The sequence below is a fragment of the Sinohyriopsis cumingii genome, unplaced genomic scaffold (assembly GCF_028554795.1).
Source record: "Sinohyriopsis cumingii isolate HCF-2022 unplaced genomic scaffold, ASM2855479v2 utg000198l, whole genome shotgun sequence".
Classification (NCBI taxonomy): Eukaryota; Metazoa; Mollusca; class Bivalvia; order Unionida; family Unionidae; genus Sinohyriopsis; species Sinohyriopsis cumingii.
The window spans coordinates 4,236,397-4,255,773 of record NW_028315875.1 but is presented as its reverse complement, the minus strand read 5'-3'; the positions used below and the strand labels follow the sequence as shown (position 1 = coordinate 4,255,773).

At 35.1% G+C, this 19,377-nt stretch overlaps 1 protein-coding gene across 1 annotated transcript in view; it reads left to right on the top strand.

The window, feature by feature from the left end:
- The window catches only part of LOC149774597 (exocyst complex component 6B-like), a 136,374-nt gene that overhangs the window by 9,436 nt on the left and 107,561 nt on the right, over positions 1 to 19,377 (top strand). Inside the window, exons 2-4 of the mRNA XM_089945081.1 lie at positions 4,026 to 4,191; positions 10,297 to 10,435; positions 18,509 to 18,554. Of these exons, the coding sequence (XP_089801207.1) occupies positions 4,026 to 4,191; positions 10,297 to 10,435; positions 18,509 to 18,554 (351 nt within the window). The remainder of the gene's footprint in view (positions 1 to 4,025; positions 4,192 to 10,296; positions 10,436 to 18,508; positions 18,555 to 19,377) is intronic.

Below are 19,377 nucleotides of genomic sequence, written 5' to 3'. Positions count from 1 at the left end.
CCAGTTCATTGTAAATTTTGACAATATATGCATTTTGCATTTATGTTACAGTATCTTAAATATTAGGGATGGCTGCTGTGTTTATATGTGCAAATGGCCATGTTTAATTTACTGTCTGTAAACATTTGCATAATTAGTGAACATGTAAACAAACACATATATGGCTGTCATTGATGATGGAAATACGCATTCCAATTAAATTATATTATATTTGCACTTATTTGCTTTAGAGGATTGTTTACATATGATGTTTTCTGTTTACATTTTCTTAAAGCATGTCTCTGATTTTCTGATTGGTTGTGCCATCACTAGGAAAAGCAGAAGTATTGGCTATGGCACATTCCACTTCACTGATGATGCCAATATATCAGAACCTTCTGGACAGTAGTGGTTTCCACCTGAGATGAGTTGTGTCCCCTGTCATTCACTGCAGTCTTCAATGAATGCAAAACTATTATTGAATTTTGTTTTTTCTTCATTTTCTTCAAACCTTACTTAATAGTGTAGTATATTTATGGTAATACTGATTGTGGTCATGTGACTGTTAACTGGCTTCAGCAGGGTAAGAATATTTAGTTGATATATTCAAGTATCATAAAACAATTAGCATCTGTTTAATTCAGTTAGTAGTGTCGTTTGGCTTCAGTGACTGAAATTTGTTGAAATAGAATATACTTTGTGTGATCAGAAGTTATTCTGGAAGGATTGAAGATATTAATTGATTATGGTTGGATTACTAAAAGGCAAAGTCATTGTCAGTTAGACTTTAGTGTTGAAAAGTTCCTTGAGTTGTCTAAGCGTGCATTATCTCCTGGTGCTAAAGTACCAAAATCTAAACTAAATTATCACATGAAATTCAGTATTGGATGGAAACAGGAATTTCATTAGCTGAAATCAAGTTCAAAGGACATGAACATTCATTTTGTCCTTCTTGTAATGCTGTTGTGGATCCTCATTGGGATAAGAAAGACAAAGACATGTGCCATTGTTTCAAGTAAAAACTCAGACCAAATTTGGTAAATATCCTGATTTTGTTGTAAGCTGACTCATTGTTTTCCTTTACCCTCATTTGTGCTTCAGAGACCCCCAAATTTTTAATTTGACCCCCAGTTCTGATACTAAAGTTTGTTTTTTACTCAGCCAGACCCCCAGTTTTGACACCAAGGAGAGTTTTGACTCTCAGTCTTGCACCCATAGGGGATACACAGGCTGACTTACCTGCTCTGTCAAATGTATGTAATGCTGTTGTGTTGATATAAATTGTTTGAAACTACAGTATTTACCTTTAAACAACATGTCTGTCAACAGAATCTTTGATAACTTAACAGTGTTCTTGTTTTTAAAAAATACCCACCATTTCAAGTATGTAAGACAGTGAATAGATCCTTTAAAAGCATCCCATGTACATGCCCAGTTTCATTAAATAAATTTCATCATGTCAATATATATGTTACACAGGGGTAGAAAAATTGTAAAAGTCTATGGTTTTCCCTGGTCAGCCAGTTTTGAAAATCCAAATAGTCAGCAGATTTGTTTCGTGTTCCGCGAAGTTCCTACAGTTGCCCCAGAGATTGCTGTAATCAGTTTTTGTCACCAACTGTTTTCAGAGATGTAGTTAGTCCTAATTGCACACAGTATTTTTAACTCATCATGAGTCCTGATGATGTCATGTGTCACACAAGTTTGCACAGTTTCTTTACTTGTAATCGTGCACCCCTAGTGAAGAAACTGGATATAACGCTTTTTGAGAGTGATTTGGGTGATGTTTTTTATACAGCACCAGATGACCTAATTTGGGATCTTTTTATTAGTTAAGTTGTATTTGACTGGAAATATGTTTTCTGTTAAGTACTGTGAAAAAGGACATCATAACAGGATTTGTCATAAATTTCCTTGTAGCTAGAAGGGCTAGTAGTTTGAGAAATTTATTGGTCATTAGTCCTCTCCACAAGACATATGGGTAAAGAATCATTTTGAAATACAAGAAATCAGATCCCATTTTTCCAACCCTTTATGGGGCAACTGAATCTCTGGGATTTGTGCATTTAGCTTCAACAGAACTTTGAGATATTCTGATTTCCAGACTCTATCTTTAATTGCTGTTATGTATATTTAATTTGTATTGTTTGCTGGCTTTTATCAGTAATTATATGTTATGTATATTTGTAATTTGTAATTGACCCAAAATCTAGTTAATGGTCTTGCTGACTTTGACATTTATTTTGTAAACAACATATTACATAGCTTATATTTTCCATGATTTTAGATTAAATATTCAGATAATTATTATTGGATGTAAACTGTGTTACCTGAGTCTGAGTCACTTGGAAATTCCTAAACTTATTGACAACTTTGGATGTTTTAGGAAGGAAATTGGCCCACATCCTGGCTCTGTTATTGTGTCTTAATGTTTTATATAATGTTGTTTACTTGATAAATACTCATTCCTGATTTAACATCCAAAGTGAAATCAGTCTTTTAATGTTTAGTTTTTAAATTGGGTGGAATTATTTAAGTGAATTTAGTCAGTGACATTTTTGGTCTCCGTGATATGTTTACCATACCAGTTGTGGAAGTGTGTTTTTAATTCTTTTGTAGTGCTCCGTATTTTTTGTCAAGTCTGGTGGTTGATGTTGGTCCGTACACAAGACAGGAATGATTTTATTGTATTCTGCTTAGTTTTACTTTAATGGGCTCTGAACACAGCACTTACTGCTAACTGCATTTAGTGGCAGTTGGTAACATCTTTGGTTCACATGTGATATGTCGACATTATCAAACATGAGGGGGCTCTAAGTCAAATTTTACCACTCCTAAGCCATCCTGCTAATGCCATGATTGGCAGAAAATGCCTATGATGTAATTTTATAGACAGCATTTCAAGCAAGAGATCATACATATATACTGTACTTCAAGACCTAGTTGTCGTTGGATGCATTGGGTCCCTTAGTTGTTGAGCACTCAGACAGATTAAGTGATTGAACTTGACAGACTGTTTCATTTCTGCTCATACGGGTGATGTTACTGTTTTGACCATTTAAGTGACCACAGTTTGTTGATGGCATGCATGTAGTGTTTTTTTTGTCTGTATTCTTTATTTGTAGTATTTGTTGAAGTTAATCTATGAAATTAAATAACAACAAATATGCAAAGTTTGACAGGTAAATCCACCAATGTAAGTACACGTACTCATGAAATGCATTCTTTTACAAAACCACAGAAATTGAGACCTATGAAAATAAATTAAAACATGCTATAGATTTGATCAAACTTGAATGTGGCTTATATCTTGACACTGTCTGAGATAATTTTGATGATTTCTATCCATTATATCAGGCCTAAGGTCAATGACCATGATAAAGAATTTTGTCCCTGCAATGTGTTTACTTAGACATGTAAGAAAAAGATGCTGTCGTCAGTTTTGGACTGTTAAAGTTTCTTATGAAGATCAGAGATGGTTTCAATATTTGCCTTGAAAAGAACTAAAGAAAACAAGAAATTAACATCTTGGATTCCTGGAAATTCTTTTCAGCCACTAGTTTCGTTACATTCACGGAACTCTTGTTTGTGATGGATTTAATTTTATGACTATGTCCACCTCACCCACACCAATTAAATCCTCTTCAAATATTTATGATTGTACAGTATTTACATGGAGTATTGTAACAGAAGAGACAACTTGAGGAATCCATTTGTTATGCTTGACACATTCCTGTTCTTTTTAAGTGCAATGTTCTCATGATTGAAATTATTAGACAAACTATATAATTAAAGAAAATAACTCATCTCTATACAAGATTTATGCTAGGAAGCATGTTCCACGATTCATGCTGATTTCCTAAAAATTTGTTCCAGAAAACCAATAGAACATGCAAACATTTTGCATCATATTTGTAAGCATTTCATTAAATTTCTCCTGTATTCAGATATTTGACTCCTTTTGTTCAGATGGAGGGGTGAACATGCTCGCTAAATTTCAGTTCTGGAATAGACACTATCTGTACACCCTGCTATCTCTTTTTTAGGGCTGTATATGAAAATGATGAGCTGGAAAAATTCATGGAAATGTTGGATTCAAGAATCAAGAATCATGATAAAGAGATTGAGCGGATGTGTAACTACCACTATCAGGGCTTTATAGACTCTGTCAGGGAACTCTTGCGGGTCAGCACAGATGCTGCTCAACTTAGAGTAAGTATGATCACGATTTTCTTTTTACTTTTATGGGTGCCATTGGCCTGACTTTTAACGCTAATGTGTAGACATGGTGTTCTTAAAATAATCTCAATAATGAGTGCCCAATGTTGGTTTTGCTTTTGATTACAGGTAATACAATGTTTTTGAAAAACTAAAATTTTAAGCAAAATTTTATTGCGTCAGCTATGAGTGCCTTTATGATGCCCGCTATTTCATTAAGACAGCAGATACTGGCATTCAATACAAAACGATACAATTTCTATTTTATTGTGCCTGCTATGAGGGCCTTTATGATGCCTTCTATTTCATTAAGACAGCACATACTGGCATTCAGTACCAAACAATACAATTTCTATATCATATAGAGATCTTGAGAATGAAGTAATAAAGTATCAAACTGTATTTCATAATGTTTGGGACTTAGCATTTCGGTGACAACAGTTCTGTCCCAAAATCAGATAAATTGTATGCCAATATCAAAAGATTCTGACCTTGTCAAGAAAGTTCTATTGTCCCAATTCATGATGCAGATTGTAAAAAGTAGAACAACTCGAAAAGTTGACATTGGCTACAGCAGCCAGTGTGTATTTTGCAACATCTATGTACTATCCATATAATTTTAGCTCAGATGGTTGTAGAGCTTATGGGATAGCATCTTGTTCATTGTCCTGTGTCTGTCCAGCTCTTGCTGCTACTCCTGAACTACTTGGAGGATTGCTGTAAAACTTAATACACATTCATCCCAGGTTCTTGTTGGTTCAGAATGAAAATAGTGTTGTTATGATCTTCAGTATGATAACCACAAATGCCAGCTTGAAGATTTTGTTATTGCTGCTCTTCCAGACTGGATGGTTATACCAACATGGAGTTTCCACTGAAAGACTTTTTGTCATGTCTAGTTGGTCCTAAATGAAAATGGTGCTGATATCATGTCTAATATGGTTGCCATGACAGCCATCCTGAAAATCTGGTTATTGCTAATTCTCCTGAGCAGAAAGTGATATTGAGCTGGATGTTTCACATAAGAATGACTTCTTGCAATGTCTAGTTGGTCCTAAATGATAACGTTTCTGCTTGAACGTCTAAAATTGATACCACAGTGGCAGCCATCTTGTTACTGCTGCATGACCTGACTGGGTCCTCATATCAACATGGGTTTTCACTAAAAGACTTCTTATGATGTTTTCTTAGTACTGGATAAAAATGCTGCTGAGCTGTTATCCAGTATGGCCACCATGGCAGCAATCTTGAAAATCTTGTTATTGCTTTTAAAGTGATATCATCTTGAATAAAAATAACTCTGCAGTTCTGATATCCACAATGAGCATCTCAAAAATCTTTGTTATTGGTGCTCCTTCTAGATACATTGTGTTTTCACCCGGAAGACTTATGATGCCATTATTTACTGAATGAAAATTTTGCTGACCTATTACATCCATTATGACCACCATGGCCGTCATCTTAAAAATCTTGTTTTCATCAGAATATTTACGTATTGTTGGTCAGAATGAAAATGGTTCTGATCTGACATTATATATGGCTGCCACAAAAAGATGTTACATGTCTGCATACAGTACAGGGAAAAAAAAGGATTGTTGGGTTGTTTTCTAATAAGCATTATACATGATAGAAATAATTATACATGATAGAAAGTTTACATCATCATAATTGTTTTAATTGTATAAAATGTTGGCATAATTGAGTGGTATGACTGACTTTTGTTTTTCCAGAGGGGGAGAGAGGGTGAGAGAGAGATCGAGATCAAATGTTTTCATCAGTGATGTACTTATTCTGATTTGTGTTTTGAGAGAAAATGTGAGTTGTTATTTCTTGGAGGGGTAAAGTGAACACTTATGTAGGCAAGTTCTAAAAGCACTACCATATAGTGTTAACTTTAAACATTGGAAGAAATCTATTATGACTGAATATTTCATTGATGACATACTTAGTCTGGCTTCTATTTTTCAATTTTAAAAAAGTGTGTGTCATGGAGAGAGAGTCATTTAGAATTTGTTCATTTTTGTTTGTCTTTTCTTTGGGTTAAGGCTGTTGTGTTGGTGAAGTGCATCCTATAGTGAAAATCAGGTTTAACCCCCAGCCTGAGGGGTGTTCTACTTAAACATACCTGGTATCCAGGGAAGGCACTTTAAAAAAAAATATATGCCTGGTTACTCTGGTTACTGAGGAGTTCATATGAAAATGATATGAAGTTCTAAATTGCAATAATTTCTATGGTTGACTACCCCACATTAAAAGTGCCTTCCCTGTGTATCAAGTATATTTCACTGGAACAAGCCAAAGATATTTTATACAAAGGCATACTTGTACACAAGTAAATCTAATTAAGAATATATATATATATATATATATATATATATATATATATATATATATATATATATATATATATATACACATATACACACACACCATTCCCTCGATAACTCAAGCCTGTTAACTCAACGAACCTGCTTAAAATGCAGGGTGAGGCAGCATGGATCTCATTTTTGTAAACCATAAAATACTAAAATCATTTATCACTATTTCCTGAACTTGAAGAAAGTCATGATCAAAATTTGTAACTGAAACATTGATATATCGCTTATTTTATGGTCCAAAACGGTAGATAAGATCTGGAAATTATTAAAAAAAATTAGAAATTATCACTGTTTAATACGAAATCATATAATTGGTTACATTTTCTTTCCAAATGACATTCTTAGTAGAAATTTGATAAATGAAAATGTCATGCCTAGTGTATGCAGTACATTAATATTTAGATGCCAATCAAATAATTTTTGTTAGGTGAAATTCGTGTTTTAATTTTATCTTTTAGTTCCTCTTAAGTGTAATCATCATGAATGCAATGTGTATTTAAACCTAAAATGTATCATTCTACCATAACAGCTGTCTGCAAGCATTTCTCTGAGAACAGAACCTAATTAAGTGCTGACCGTGTTTTGATGACTTGATGGAGTATTTGTTGGTTTGTTGCACTGAATTAAAAGCTGGCCTCTCTTGCATTACCATGTTAATTATGTCTTTTGAATTAAATAAAGCAAGTGAAATAAAAGAAAGGTTAAAAGGCATGCAAATTCTACATTATAAAATCTTGCTACCCCAGTTGTGTCAGGCGAACTCACTTCAGTTTTCAAATCAAACACTGTTATAAATGTTATTGTGTATGTAAGATAATTAAACTGACCTAAAATAACTGACTCATTCATAACTGTGATCAAAGATAGCAAGGCAATCAAGGAAAACAAATACTTCGTAATATAAAGAGTTTGGTTTCACAGATACGGACCATTGTGGGCAAGCGCATTTCAGAGAATTTCTAACTGGCACTTAGAGATATCCTCAAGGATGATATGAAGTTTCACTCTTACTTCCAATGAAATGGCGACAATAGTATTTTACTAAATGAACAATACAAAAATTGAGTTTCAAGGAAATCTTGTTTGGTACTATATCAACAGTTAGTCTAGTTACCTGCTACTTTGACTCCTGACTGGCACTATACTATTAAGAACCATTCCGAGAACCAGATTAGTCAACAAAACAAAAGAAGTAATGTATTACACAGATGTTTTGTTTTCATGTACACCCTTAGCTGTGTGTTTCTGAAACCAATTGGAATGATCTTTTACATGTTGGACATTTTGAAAATAAATGCCATTTATACAGAATAGCGAACAACTTCAATAGAAAAAGCACATTATTAACAATAATTATCGACGTTATAAAATGAGGATTCAGTAATTAAACAGCCCATTTCCCTATTCCTGTCCCCCCGCTGTTTTCTTGATGTCTAAGTACAATGTTTTTTTTTTTTTTAGGTCCCTCAGTAACTCATGCCCTTGTTTAAAGTGTGGTCTGTGTTTGTAAACCCCTATTGTGCGCTAGTTATCAAGGGAGAGGTGTATATATATTATATATTATATATATATATATATATATATATATATATATATATATATATATATATATATATATATATATATATATATATATTAGGTGGAAACCAGAGACCAAGATTTGTAGAGGACCACATGGGAAGGGATATCTGTTGTAACTAACATAAAGTTCTTGCTGTTTTATAGTGATATCAGAATTTATGAGTACAACAATCATCAATGACCATCTTTATTTCATTTATTTAATAGAGACAGTATTAGGAGCATATAGTGTTACCTTGTCTGTCTGTCTATCCATATGTCTGTACTGTGTACTGTGTCCATCACATGTTAGCAGGGGTCATACTAGCAGGTGAAATGGGTGACTAAGTCTCCTAAAAAATGTAAAATTTGCCATCTTCTGTTAGGAAATCAAAAATGACTTCTCCCTATGATTTTTTACACAAACATTGAATGACCATCCTTTTTTAGATGCTCACTCGCCTTGTCCAGGTTTGTTCCAGTGTTATATTGTAGCTCACTGTAAAATGTAGGCTTCAAACCATCAAATACTTGTTGTTGGTATCATTTGTGCCTACAAACTTTTGCACATTCACATACATGTGTTTCGACTGCTTGGGTGGCCTAATGGTTAGAGCATCCACTTTGGATGTGGGAGGTCGCGGGTTTGAACCCCAGCTGAGTCATACTAAAAATTTACAAAAATGGTACTAACAGCTGCCTTGCATGGTGCTCAGCATTAAGAGGTTAGTGTTAGGACTGGTCGGCCTGGTGTCAGGATAATGTGACTGGGTGGGACATCATGCTACATGTCTACGGCATGATGCTCAGTGCTGGACATCACTATAAACTGTCACACTGCCGACATCATAGCGACATGACTGAAAATTTTTTAAGCTACATTAAAAATCTAAAACACACGCACACACACTTATACATGTGTTTTGATATCTGATTGACCATTAACCCTTTCTCAAGTAAGTTAGCAACTATTACTGCATAATTTCTGCAAGTTATCCTTTGATCATAGAAACATACAAATTTGTGTTTTGAAACTTAAAATTATGTAAATAGCAATTTGTGTTTTATGAATAGAATCAGTAACATGAATATTTTAACTGCAACATGTACATTATTTTCTTCACAAAAATCAGTTTGGAGCTGTAAGTGAACCTGTTATGGGATAATAAAGGCAGACGTCGGTGTGTCAGAGAAGTGCACTTTATTTGATTGTCTCTTTTTATAAACCATTGGGCAAATATACAATGCATAGAAAGCAGAGTCTGAATATTACGTTATTGAAGATTTAGCTTTAAATGCTATTATATAGGTCAGAAACATACAGGACAATGCTGTAAGGTCAAGGTTGTATTCTGAGTTCACTCATTTTTGTGAAAATGCGAAGAAGAAAAAACCCAGAAAATCAAATACTATTTAACCAATGCCTAACATTACATAGTATGTAGACAGATAATAAAACCTAATATTTGCAATCCAATCAGTGGACTGTTGAACGAAACTATAAAGTTAGTGGTTATGTTAAGAAAACTGTGTTGATTTGGTTTTAAAAAAAAGGGTTTAGTTCATTCATATACTGACTTTAGTTCTTCATTGTGTTGTCTATGAACAGTTATGGTAAAGTTTTATCTGCAACAAAGAAATTAGGATGAGCATTATGATCTTAAAGACGTGTGCATTTACTCTCATGTACAGGAGACGGGTTGTTTAAAACAATTTTAGAAATCTTGTCAACTTCCATTTTATAGTGAAATTTTAGAAAGTGAAAAGAAAAATTCTTGATTAAGGAGTTGATTAGACATTTGTACAAACTTGTAATGACATTCATATTGATCTTTTTTTCAGTCAAATTTGCCAAAATACACTGCATATGAATACGATAGTTTTTAAACATGCAACAAATGTGTTTATAATATAGATAGTAGTAATAGAACTCAGAAAATTTTCTACTTGAAAATAAAGTATTGCTTAATACCACTGTTAAATGCAAATATGCATACTGGGAAATAGAGGGCATAATTCATATATATATATATATAGTGTTTTGCTTTGCTCCCACCTCTCCGTTTAGCTCTCACTTCTCCCTGTTCTGTCCAAAAGGAGAAGCCACTTCTCTCTAAAATTCAAATAAATACATTTTGTCTTTTTTTTTAAAAAAAAATAGGGTGAAATATCAGCCATTGATGAAAGTCTTCAGCTTTCCTGCAGTCCGTTGTTGAAAAAAGGGGAGGAACTGATTAGGAATCGCAAGATACAAAAGAACATTGCATCAGCCATAGAGAAACTGAGTCTTTGTCTTCCAGGTAAGAGCAGTGTTTTTTACCTCGACTATTCAGTATGTAATCTTAGCTCCATGGGGATGAACTGTTTAATTTTGGGTGGACGAAGTGTTGGCTACTTTTGTCAAAAAGAGAGAGATAGTTTAGGTGCCAGTCCCATGTTTACAGAAAGAACCAGGACTGCTCTAACAGCATGCATACATTTAAACTAATTTTCATATTATTAGATACAAACATCTTTACAAAGCCTTATGTGAAAAAGAACAGTTAAAGGACAGCAAATTTGATAGATAAAAAGTGACAGATGTTTGAATTACAAGCAACTTATTCCAACTTGTGGATAACTGTTGATTATAGTGCATACGGGGCTGTACATATTGGATAACCCAATGCTACCTGAAAATAAGTGACCATTTAAAATGCCTTGTTATCTCTACTACCTTAATAGCATGGTATTAACAAGATGGGGTTTTCACTAAAAGAATCCTTATACACCACTCCCTTGATAACTCGCAAACCCGCTTATAATGCAGGGTCAGGCGTGGCCCCCATTCTTTAAACCAGAAAATGCCCTAAAAATTAATACCTATTTGTTGAACTTGAAGAATATCATGATCAAAATTGGTAATGGAAACTTTGATGTATTGCTCATTTTTTGTCGAAAACGGTAGATAGGACCTGGAAATTTTAATCAACACTTTGAAATATCAAATTTAAAAATACGTCATACAGTTGTTTTACATTTTCTTTCCAAACAACATTCTGCAATTGATGATATGTAAGGAAATTTTGATTAATGAAAATGTCACTTACGCCAAGTTGATGCAGTACTTTAATAAATAAATACAAAATAAATAATTCTTTTATCAATTGAAATTTGTGTTCTGGTTCTATATTTTAGTTCCTTTTAAGTGTAGTCATCATCAGTGCAATGTGTCCTCTTGTAATTAAATGTAAAATGTGTCAATCTACCGTAACAGCTATGTCCGCGAACGTTTCTCTGAGAACCTAATTAAGTGCCGACCGTGTTTTGATAACTGACTTCCGGAAGTATTTGTTGTACTGTAACACTGAATTAAAAGCTGTCCTCCTTTGTATTACCACGTTAAGTATGTCTTCTGAATCAAATAAAGGAGGTGGATTGAAAGGAAAGTTAAAAGGCATGAAAATCCCACAAACCTAAAATCTAGCAGCCATGGTCGTATGTCGGGTGAACTCAACTTCATTTGATCAGTCGAACACTTATAAATGTTATTGTATATGTAACATTAAATAAAGAGCTTGATTTCACAGATACGGGCCATTGTGGGCAAGCGAGTTTCAGAGAATTCTTGAACTGGCACTTAGAGAACTTCCAATGAAATCATGACATCAATATTGTACTAATTGAACAATACAGAAATTGAGTTTCGACTTAGACGGTTGTCTCACGAAATATGTGGCGTGTGTTTGAAAAAAAAGGAATCTTGTTTGGTGGTGTATCAACAGTTAGTCAGTTCCCTGTTCTGTGGACTCCCAATTTGGCAGGATAATATTAAACACCAATATGGGAACCAGACTCATCAAGAAAACAAAAAGCAGTGATGTAATACACAGATTTTTTCGTGTACACGTGATGGTTGTTGAAACCAGTTGGAACGATGTTTCATATATTGGACATTTTGAAAATGTTATTTAAACAGAATAACAAACAACTTAATTAGAAAAAGCGCGTTATTAAAAATTATTATCGACGTGATTGTAAAATGAGGATTCAGACAATAAACAGCCCAGTTCCCTAATCCCCCCTCCCCCCAGTTTTCTTGATGTCAAAGTGATTTTTTTTTTCTTCTTCAATTTTTGGAGGTCCCTCGGTAACTCGCACCTCGTTTATAGTGCAGTTTATGTTTGTGGACCCCGTTGTGTGCAAGTTATCGAGGGAGAGGTGTAATATAGCATGGTTACCATTATCTCAGAAATGTTATTGCGACTCCCAGAGAGAGATATATATATATATATATATATATACATATATATACATACACACATTGTTTTCTTGTGGAAACATCTAGTGGGTCCTAAATTAAAATGGTGCCAATCTGACATTCAATATGGCCACCATAGCAGCCATCTTGAAAATCTTGTTAAAGCCTTCTCTTAAATCAATTTTTCTGTTGGAGAAGATGTTGGCTTTTCCTCACAATTAGAGAAATATTCCTTTGCTATGTTGAGTATTTGTTATTTGCAGCATCCATGTAATTAATGAAAAATTGGCACATCATGAATAAAATATAATTCATAGTATTTATGAAGACTACTGATTTTCAGATTGGATGTCCTGTTTTAATTTTTCCATTTAACCTCAGTGCAAAAGCTGCCCAGGGTGGAATTAAGCAGCATAGGCTTACTATGACATTTAACAGGGTTACATTTATGTGTGCAGCCAACACTCATTGCTTGTAGATATGCACTTCTGATGTAATCCAGCTGGTACTGTAGTTAGGCGTTGTGGGATAGATAAGCCCGCTGGTACTGTAGTGAGGAATGAAATATCTAGGACAATTAGGTTTATTAAGTATCAGACACCACTAGCTACAATATCTTTTCTAAATTCTTACCTACCTTAATAAGGTCAATGAAATATATCTTGAAACTTGATTAGTTTGTTAGGTAAGAGTGTATATTATGTACTATCAAGCTTTCACTGTAAACAACTCTGCATCTTTTGTGCTATTTTTGTTTTGTTTTTAACAGGGACAGTATTGTTACAGACCAAGTATATTTTTATCATAAAGAAGATCCTAAACTATTAGACATAATAAATACAGTCTGCATTATTATTACCAGTTTTATTGCATCATTCTAACTACACAATCAAGGAAATTCAAATGTGGGTCATTAAAATTGTACATTTTTTTGTCGGGCTAAATGTTTGTTAAATAATGGTTTACTTTTACACAACATGATGACACAAGATACTGTTGCTGATAGACAATATTAACATTTCAAATGATGTGCTAAGTACTTACCCACATGATATTACTGAATTTCTTTACATGCTTTACCCAATCATAATACCTTAGGAGAACTACTACTACCTTGCAAATCCTGCCTTCCCAGATACTACTTATAACTAAAATGAGCTAAAGTTGTCTGCCAACCTAGATGTCGGTTGGGCAGAGTGATCTTCCCTTAGGTATAAGGATTGGTGGCAAAATATATGAACCTGTCAGGTGCTACTTCTGCTCATGCCCTTAAGCATGCTCTAGTCAAGAGAGACTTGGCAAAAGCCAGAATCTATGTGGAAGATATGCCAATACAAGTTGGAGGAGTTTTTTTACTTCTAAGGAAAGTATACTCCATCAATGTTTTAAACATTTTCTCTTCCTATGCTGACAAAGGTCTACCTTTACAGTTTGTTGATGCTTTGTCATTGTCGCACATTTAGGTACTTGCATGGGGAGCCTAAGTTCAGGATATAATTATTTTATGTATGTGTAAGCCTCCAGCACTTCTTTAAAAAAATTAACATATGTGTAATTCATTACGATGTGGTACATATTGGTGAGTTTCTATTCCGAGGCATTTGAAGCATCCAAGCACCAACTTCAGTGATTTTACTTGTATGGACGGTCTGTGGGCATTTCTCCCTACAGGTATTTGCTTCATAGTGGATATTGTTGTACCTAATTTGTACGTAGCTATTTCACTGCCTCAGTTCCCTTTTATTTGAAGGTTTTTGTTTGTAATATAGACACTTGTGTACATTTCTGTATTGCTTCCGCACTGGCCGGACAAGTACATATCTAGTATAGGTAATCTTTCTATACACGGTTTACTCAGTTGCACCTTGCTCATATATGTTTCTATAGGCGACACTTAGTGATGTTTATCTGAATAAGTGTTCCATGATATTTAACAAGCACTTAGTCACTCACATGTGTGGCATATACAACTTCACAAGATAGGTTCGGGCAACAATATTTATATGCGTACATGTGATTATGCCCATAAGAAACTATATATGTATAATTTCATCATTTCTGGTACATACAGATGAGTTTCCTTTACCACCTCATTGCTTCAATGATTCTATCTGTATATGCCATCCTTGACCTTCCCTACAGGTAGTGTTGTATTGAGATCGTCTGCTATCAGTATTTTCCAGGTAACAATCATTTGGTATAGCTATGCACCAACTCTATTCAAACAACACGTGCAGGCCCAAAGGTTTACACTTTTCCTCCCTAAAGGTGGTATTGCTATTATATTTTACTTGTAGAATTCATTGCTTTATCAGACTGTCTGTTATCAAGTTTCAGGTCAACTGTTTAAGAGTTAGCTCAGCACTGACACTGAATTATAAAGACATGTGCAGGCCTACAGTTTTGTATGTTTTGCTGTATTTGTCTTACAAATTAGAACTACGGACAAAGCACAGAAACACACAGCTATGAGTGAAGATGTCATGTCTGCATGCTGTCCTTTCCTCCATGTGAGAAATTCTGGTGGACAAGGGAGATAAGTCAGCTCTTACCCTTCAGCCTTGAAACACTGGACATTGACACACTCCGAAACAGCTCCAACACCCAAGTCACCACCAATGGACTCAGCATTATTGGCAACTCCGTCTACCTTGCCTCCTCAGGGTTTGATTCTATTCCTATTGTGGAACAGCAAGGAACAGAGCTCAACAAACAGCCTTCTCACTCAGCAGACATACAGACTGGTTACATAGATCAAACATCCTGTAACTCATCTCCAACCCGAAGATCCAGATGATATCCTTAATACATGTATGACCTATTTCCATTGCAACTGGCCTGGGCCATAAACTAGGGATCACAAAAGGCCAAAACAATATTTCAGGTTCAGTCACTACCAGTCCGTCGAACCTGACTATTGCAAACATGTACAGTGATCAAGCTAACCCACATTTCACCCCAAGACACTCATTTGACACTCATTTTACCTCCAGAGTTTTTGCCCTCCTCCTCCTCCCACTCCTTCAACAACCTGGACAAGAGCTCCAGCATCTGTTGATCTTATGAAATGAAAGAGTCCAACTTAAGTTACTTCCACTGTCTAGGAAAGTTATGGACATTCTGACCTGCCTTCATCATCTGCTTCTCGGGGGTTCTACCTTGGCCATACATCAGTATTTCATTTGGAACCCAAGCAGTCAACAATGATGTAACAGCTTTAGGAATGATGACAAAGCCACACTGCAAATGTATGGATTGAATAGCCTCTGATGACACTTGGCAGCTAATAGTGCACAGTATTGTTGCTTGGCTTCAATGTTGGACTTTGTCTCTATGGCTGTCTTCCAACAGGTGGAACATAACTTATCTTTCTAACTCCAAATACCTCAAAGCATGTATTGGAGTCAGTCTCAAGAATGGCACAAGTACTGAACAGAGCTGTGCAACACACTTTGGCCAATACTGTAACTGCAGCTACAATTTACAGTCCATAGAATATAACTCTGTGTTCTCTGCCTGCACTTTCCTGAAGGACCACCCTAAGGTCAAATGTAGAGCACAACATGTATCTTCTGTCTATTTAAAGGCCAGCTAACAACCCACCAAGGAGACCAATATCCCTCCCCTGCAACCACGGCATCCATTCAAGGCTAATACAGGAAGTCAACAAAAGGACCCAAGGGCCACACATAGTACACAAACCTCTGAAACCAATAAAAGTTCTTGCAAGCCAAAGCAGATAAAGCTTCAAGGTGGTTATAATGTTCATTCAACATTTTTCTGGGGTTTTATGCCAGACTTTTCTTGGTCCCAAAGGCAAACAGCACTTTTCCTCTGGTCATTGGCCTAAGCGCCGTCAATCAATCCATTCATGCCACTTGGTTCTCAGTGGAAATACCATGGTGTATTTGGAATGTCATCCAAGAGAGAGACTTCACCATCAGTGAGGGCTTAAAAGACACATACCTTTATGTCCCTATTCACAAGACTTCCAGGACATTCCTGTGATTTGCATACATTGTATACCAGTTGTGGACACTTCCATTGGGAGGCATCATCAGCCCCTGGATCTTCACTTGTATGATGAATCATGGCACATGTCTGAATCTTTTCTACGGCAGTAAAATTGAGTTACCTGGATGACATACTGCAGAAAAATCAGGTGATTTATATTTCAACCTGACACGACAACTCTACTGTGGTGACTTATCTCAAATGATAAGGAGGAGCCAAGTTCCAAGACCCTTGCATCTTGGTGTGGGACTTTCAAAAGTGGTATTGTCAACAACAAATCCATTTACAAGTTCACCATATCCTGGGATGCCTAACATACTAGCCGAGTCTTTGTCCCAGAGCAATCAACTAATGCAGACAGAATAGTCTCTTTGTCCCTCACTTTTTACTCAGATATGTACTTGATTTAACTGACCATTGGTGGACCTGTTTGCAACAAGTTGGAATACCAAACTTCCAACCTTTATATCTCCAGTCCTGGATTTAAAAGCCTGGGTAGTCGAAGCAATATTGATACAGTACAGCACATGTGTACTTTTGGAACCCCTTGCACTGCATTGGGGGATTTAATCCCACCACTTTTTCTTCGCGATGGAGCAATAAAATACTAACAAATCACCAATGCTGGCACACTGATGGCACCTCCACTGTGAAGACCACGCACAGAATGACTGAGGCATCATGAGTGATTTACAGTCAAATACCATTTCACCAATCACTGATATTTATTTCAATCATATATATGGACAATATAAATTCATTTGAAAAGTCCTGTGTATTTTGTTTGTTTAGAAACGTATTTGCTGACTGGACAAGAGGGCCTCTAGTTTCTAAGTATACCATGTTTAAATTCTCTTGAACAGTATAAATTTATCTCACTGATTAAAAAACCTTGTCGTAATTACTCCTTTTAACTCATTAACCCCTGCAGAATTTTGTTATTTTCACCTTACATGGGAGCAGGAATCATTTTGGGGACTACTTCTGAACACATCCAAATAAATCTGCTTCCAAGAGATTTTTGTTTAGCCTGGTGCCTAGTTGTGTTAGAAATGATGTTTTTCATTGGCTATTTTGCTTGCACATGTGCAGAAGGGTAAAAGTTGAATTCTTGTTTCATTTTTATTTTTTTGCTAATTTAGACCCTGTCATTTGCATGTCCTAGCCACTTTTAACTCCAGATCCCCAACTTATCCTACTTGTTGATAAGGTTCACCTATCTGTGTGCAGTTCAGACTGGTCTTCCTTAGACCCGAGGCCAAAAAGTCTAAAATCATAAATCCGATTCTGACAATGGTCAAATTCTTGGTGTAAAAAAATCAGGTCTAAAAAAATATGTTTTCCCTCTGTATTTTGTAATGTGAGTAGAAAGTCCAGATTATTTGGTATCATTGTACAGCTAAATGTCTACTTTTTTGTAATACCACCCACTTTGGTGTATCTTAAATAACTTTGATGCTACAAAGCTCAGAAGTAGGTTATTACCTTCTGATGAACGAATGAGGTGCTTGGGGTAATTAGTTACATGGGAACTCATTTTGACATGGGTTTTTCAACAGAATGAGTTCTTGTGGGGTCAGGTTGGTCCTACAGATAGTGTTACAAAATGACCCTCGATATTTCACCATTGTAGTCATCTTGAAAATATTATCTTTGCTCTTGTTTTCACCAATGTACATCTTATGATGTTTTGTTGGTCATAAATTAAAATGGTTCCAATCATACGTCCTAAATGGCTGCTACAACAATTATCACCAGTAGATTTCTGATGATGTCCACTTGGTACAATATGAAAATGGTGCCAATGTGACATCTGATATCCACCACAGCAGCTAATTTGAAAATTTTACTACTGCTGAAAAATATCAGAAATGGTTTAAACACTCAGCTTTTGAAATGAAGAAATGGTCCTTAATTCTTGTAACTTCTTCTCACTCAGATGAGCATCAGTTTTTTTTAAAAAACCTATTGGGGACAATCTGCATCCACTGTATTCACATTTGGAAGTGGTTACATGCTGATAGTTGTCTGGTGTGTTATTTTCCTGTAAAATGTCCTTGCATTTTACAAGCAATGTATTTGATGTGTTTTTAACACTTTCTAATTTTCTCTTTAACAGTCCTTGAAATGTATGGAAAACTTCAAGAACAAATGAAGAACAAAAGGTTTGATTTTCTTTGTTTTCTGCATACTCACACAAGTTTTGCTCATTAGTTTGTTTCATTCTAGTATGTGAAACTTGTCATTTCTAAATAAAACCCTGTTTTGATTGGTCAAAACTCACTTAATTTAGTATGCAAGATAATACTAACATGCACTTAGTTGACATAGCCATGGAGATTTTGAAATGAACTGAATGTGCCAACTCACAATTGTCAGCTTGTCAGTAGATTCTTTTGATGCATGTTGCTAGCTATTAATTGGCGATAATTATTAATATTTTAACTTGTGAGATTTGGTTGCCTGTTTTGTTTGGAAATAAAAGGCAATCATCTTTAATGATTAGCCATCTGGATTTCATTAAAAGTGCAATTGTTATACCAAAAAATTAGCACTACGAGTGATTTTTATCATCTACTATTTATGTTTGTTGCTTGCGAGATAACTGCAGGAAACTGATACGTTCCTACATTATGGAAAATACTTAAATGGATAAAAAAATAAAGGTTCTCATGTCTTTCTGAAAAGTTGGCTTGCTAGAGATTGTTTTGTATCCTTGCATATTAATGAGGTGATCTTGCATCTTATTAACTGTATTGCTACTGTGACCTGTATTACTAATCAGATTTGGATTAAAATTAGTGAATTGATTAACATATAAAGTTTTAACTTTCTAAAGATGTTCTATTCTGCTTTGCACATGTCCATTCCTACTACTACTAAAGACTATTTGTATATGGTCTAATAGGCATGTCCAGTCCTACTACTAAAGTCCATTTGTATATGTTATAATAGGCATATCCATTCCTATTTCTAAAGTCCATTTGT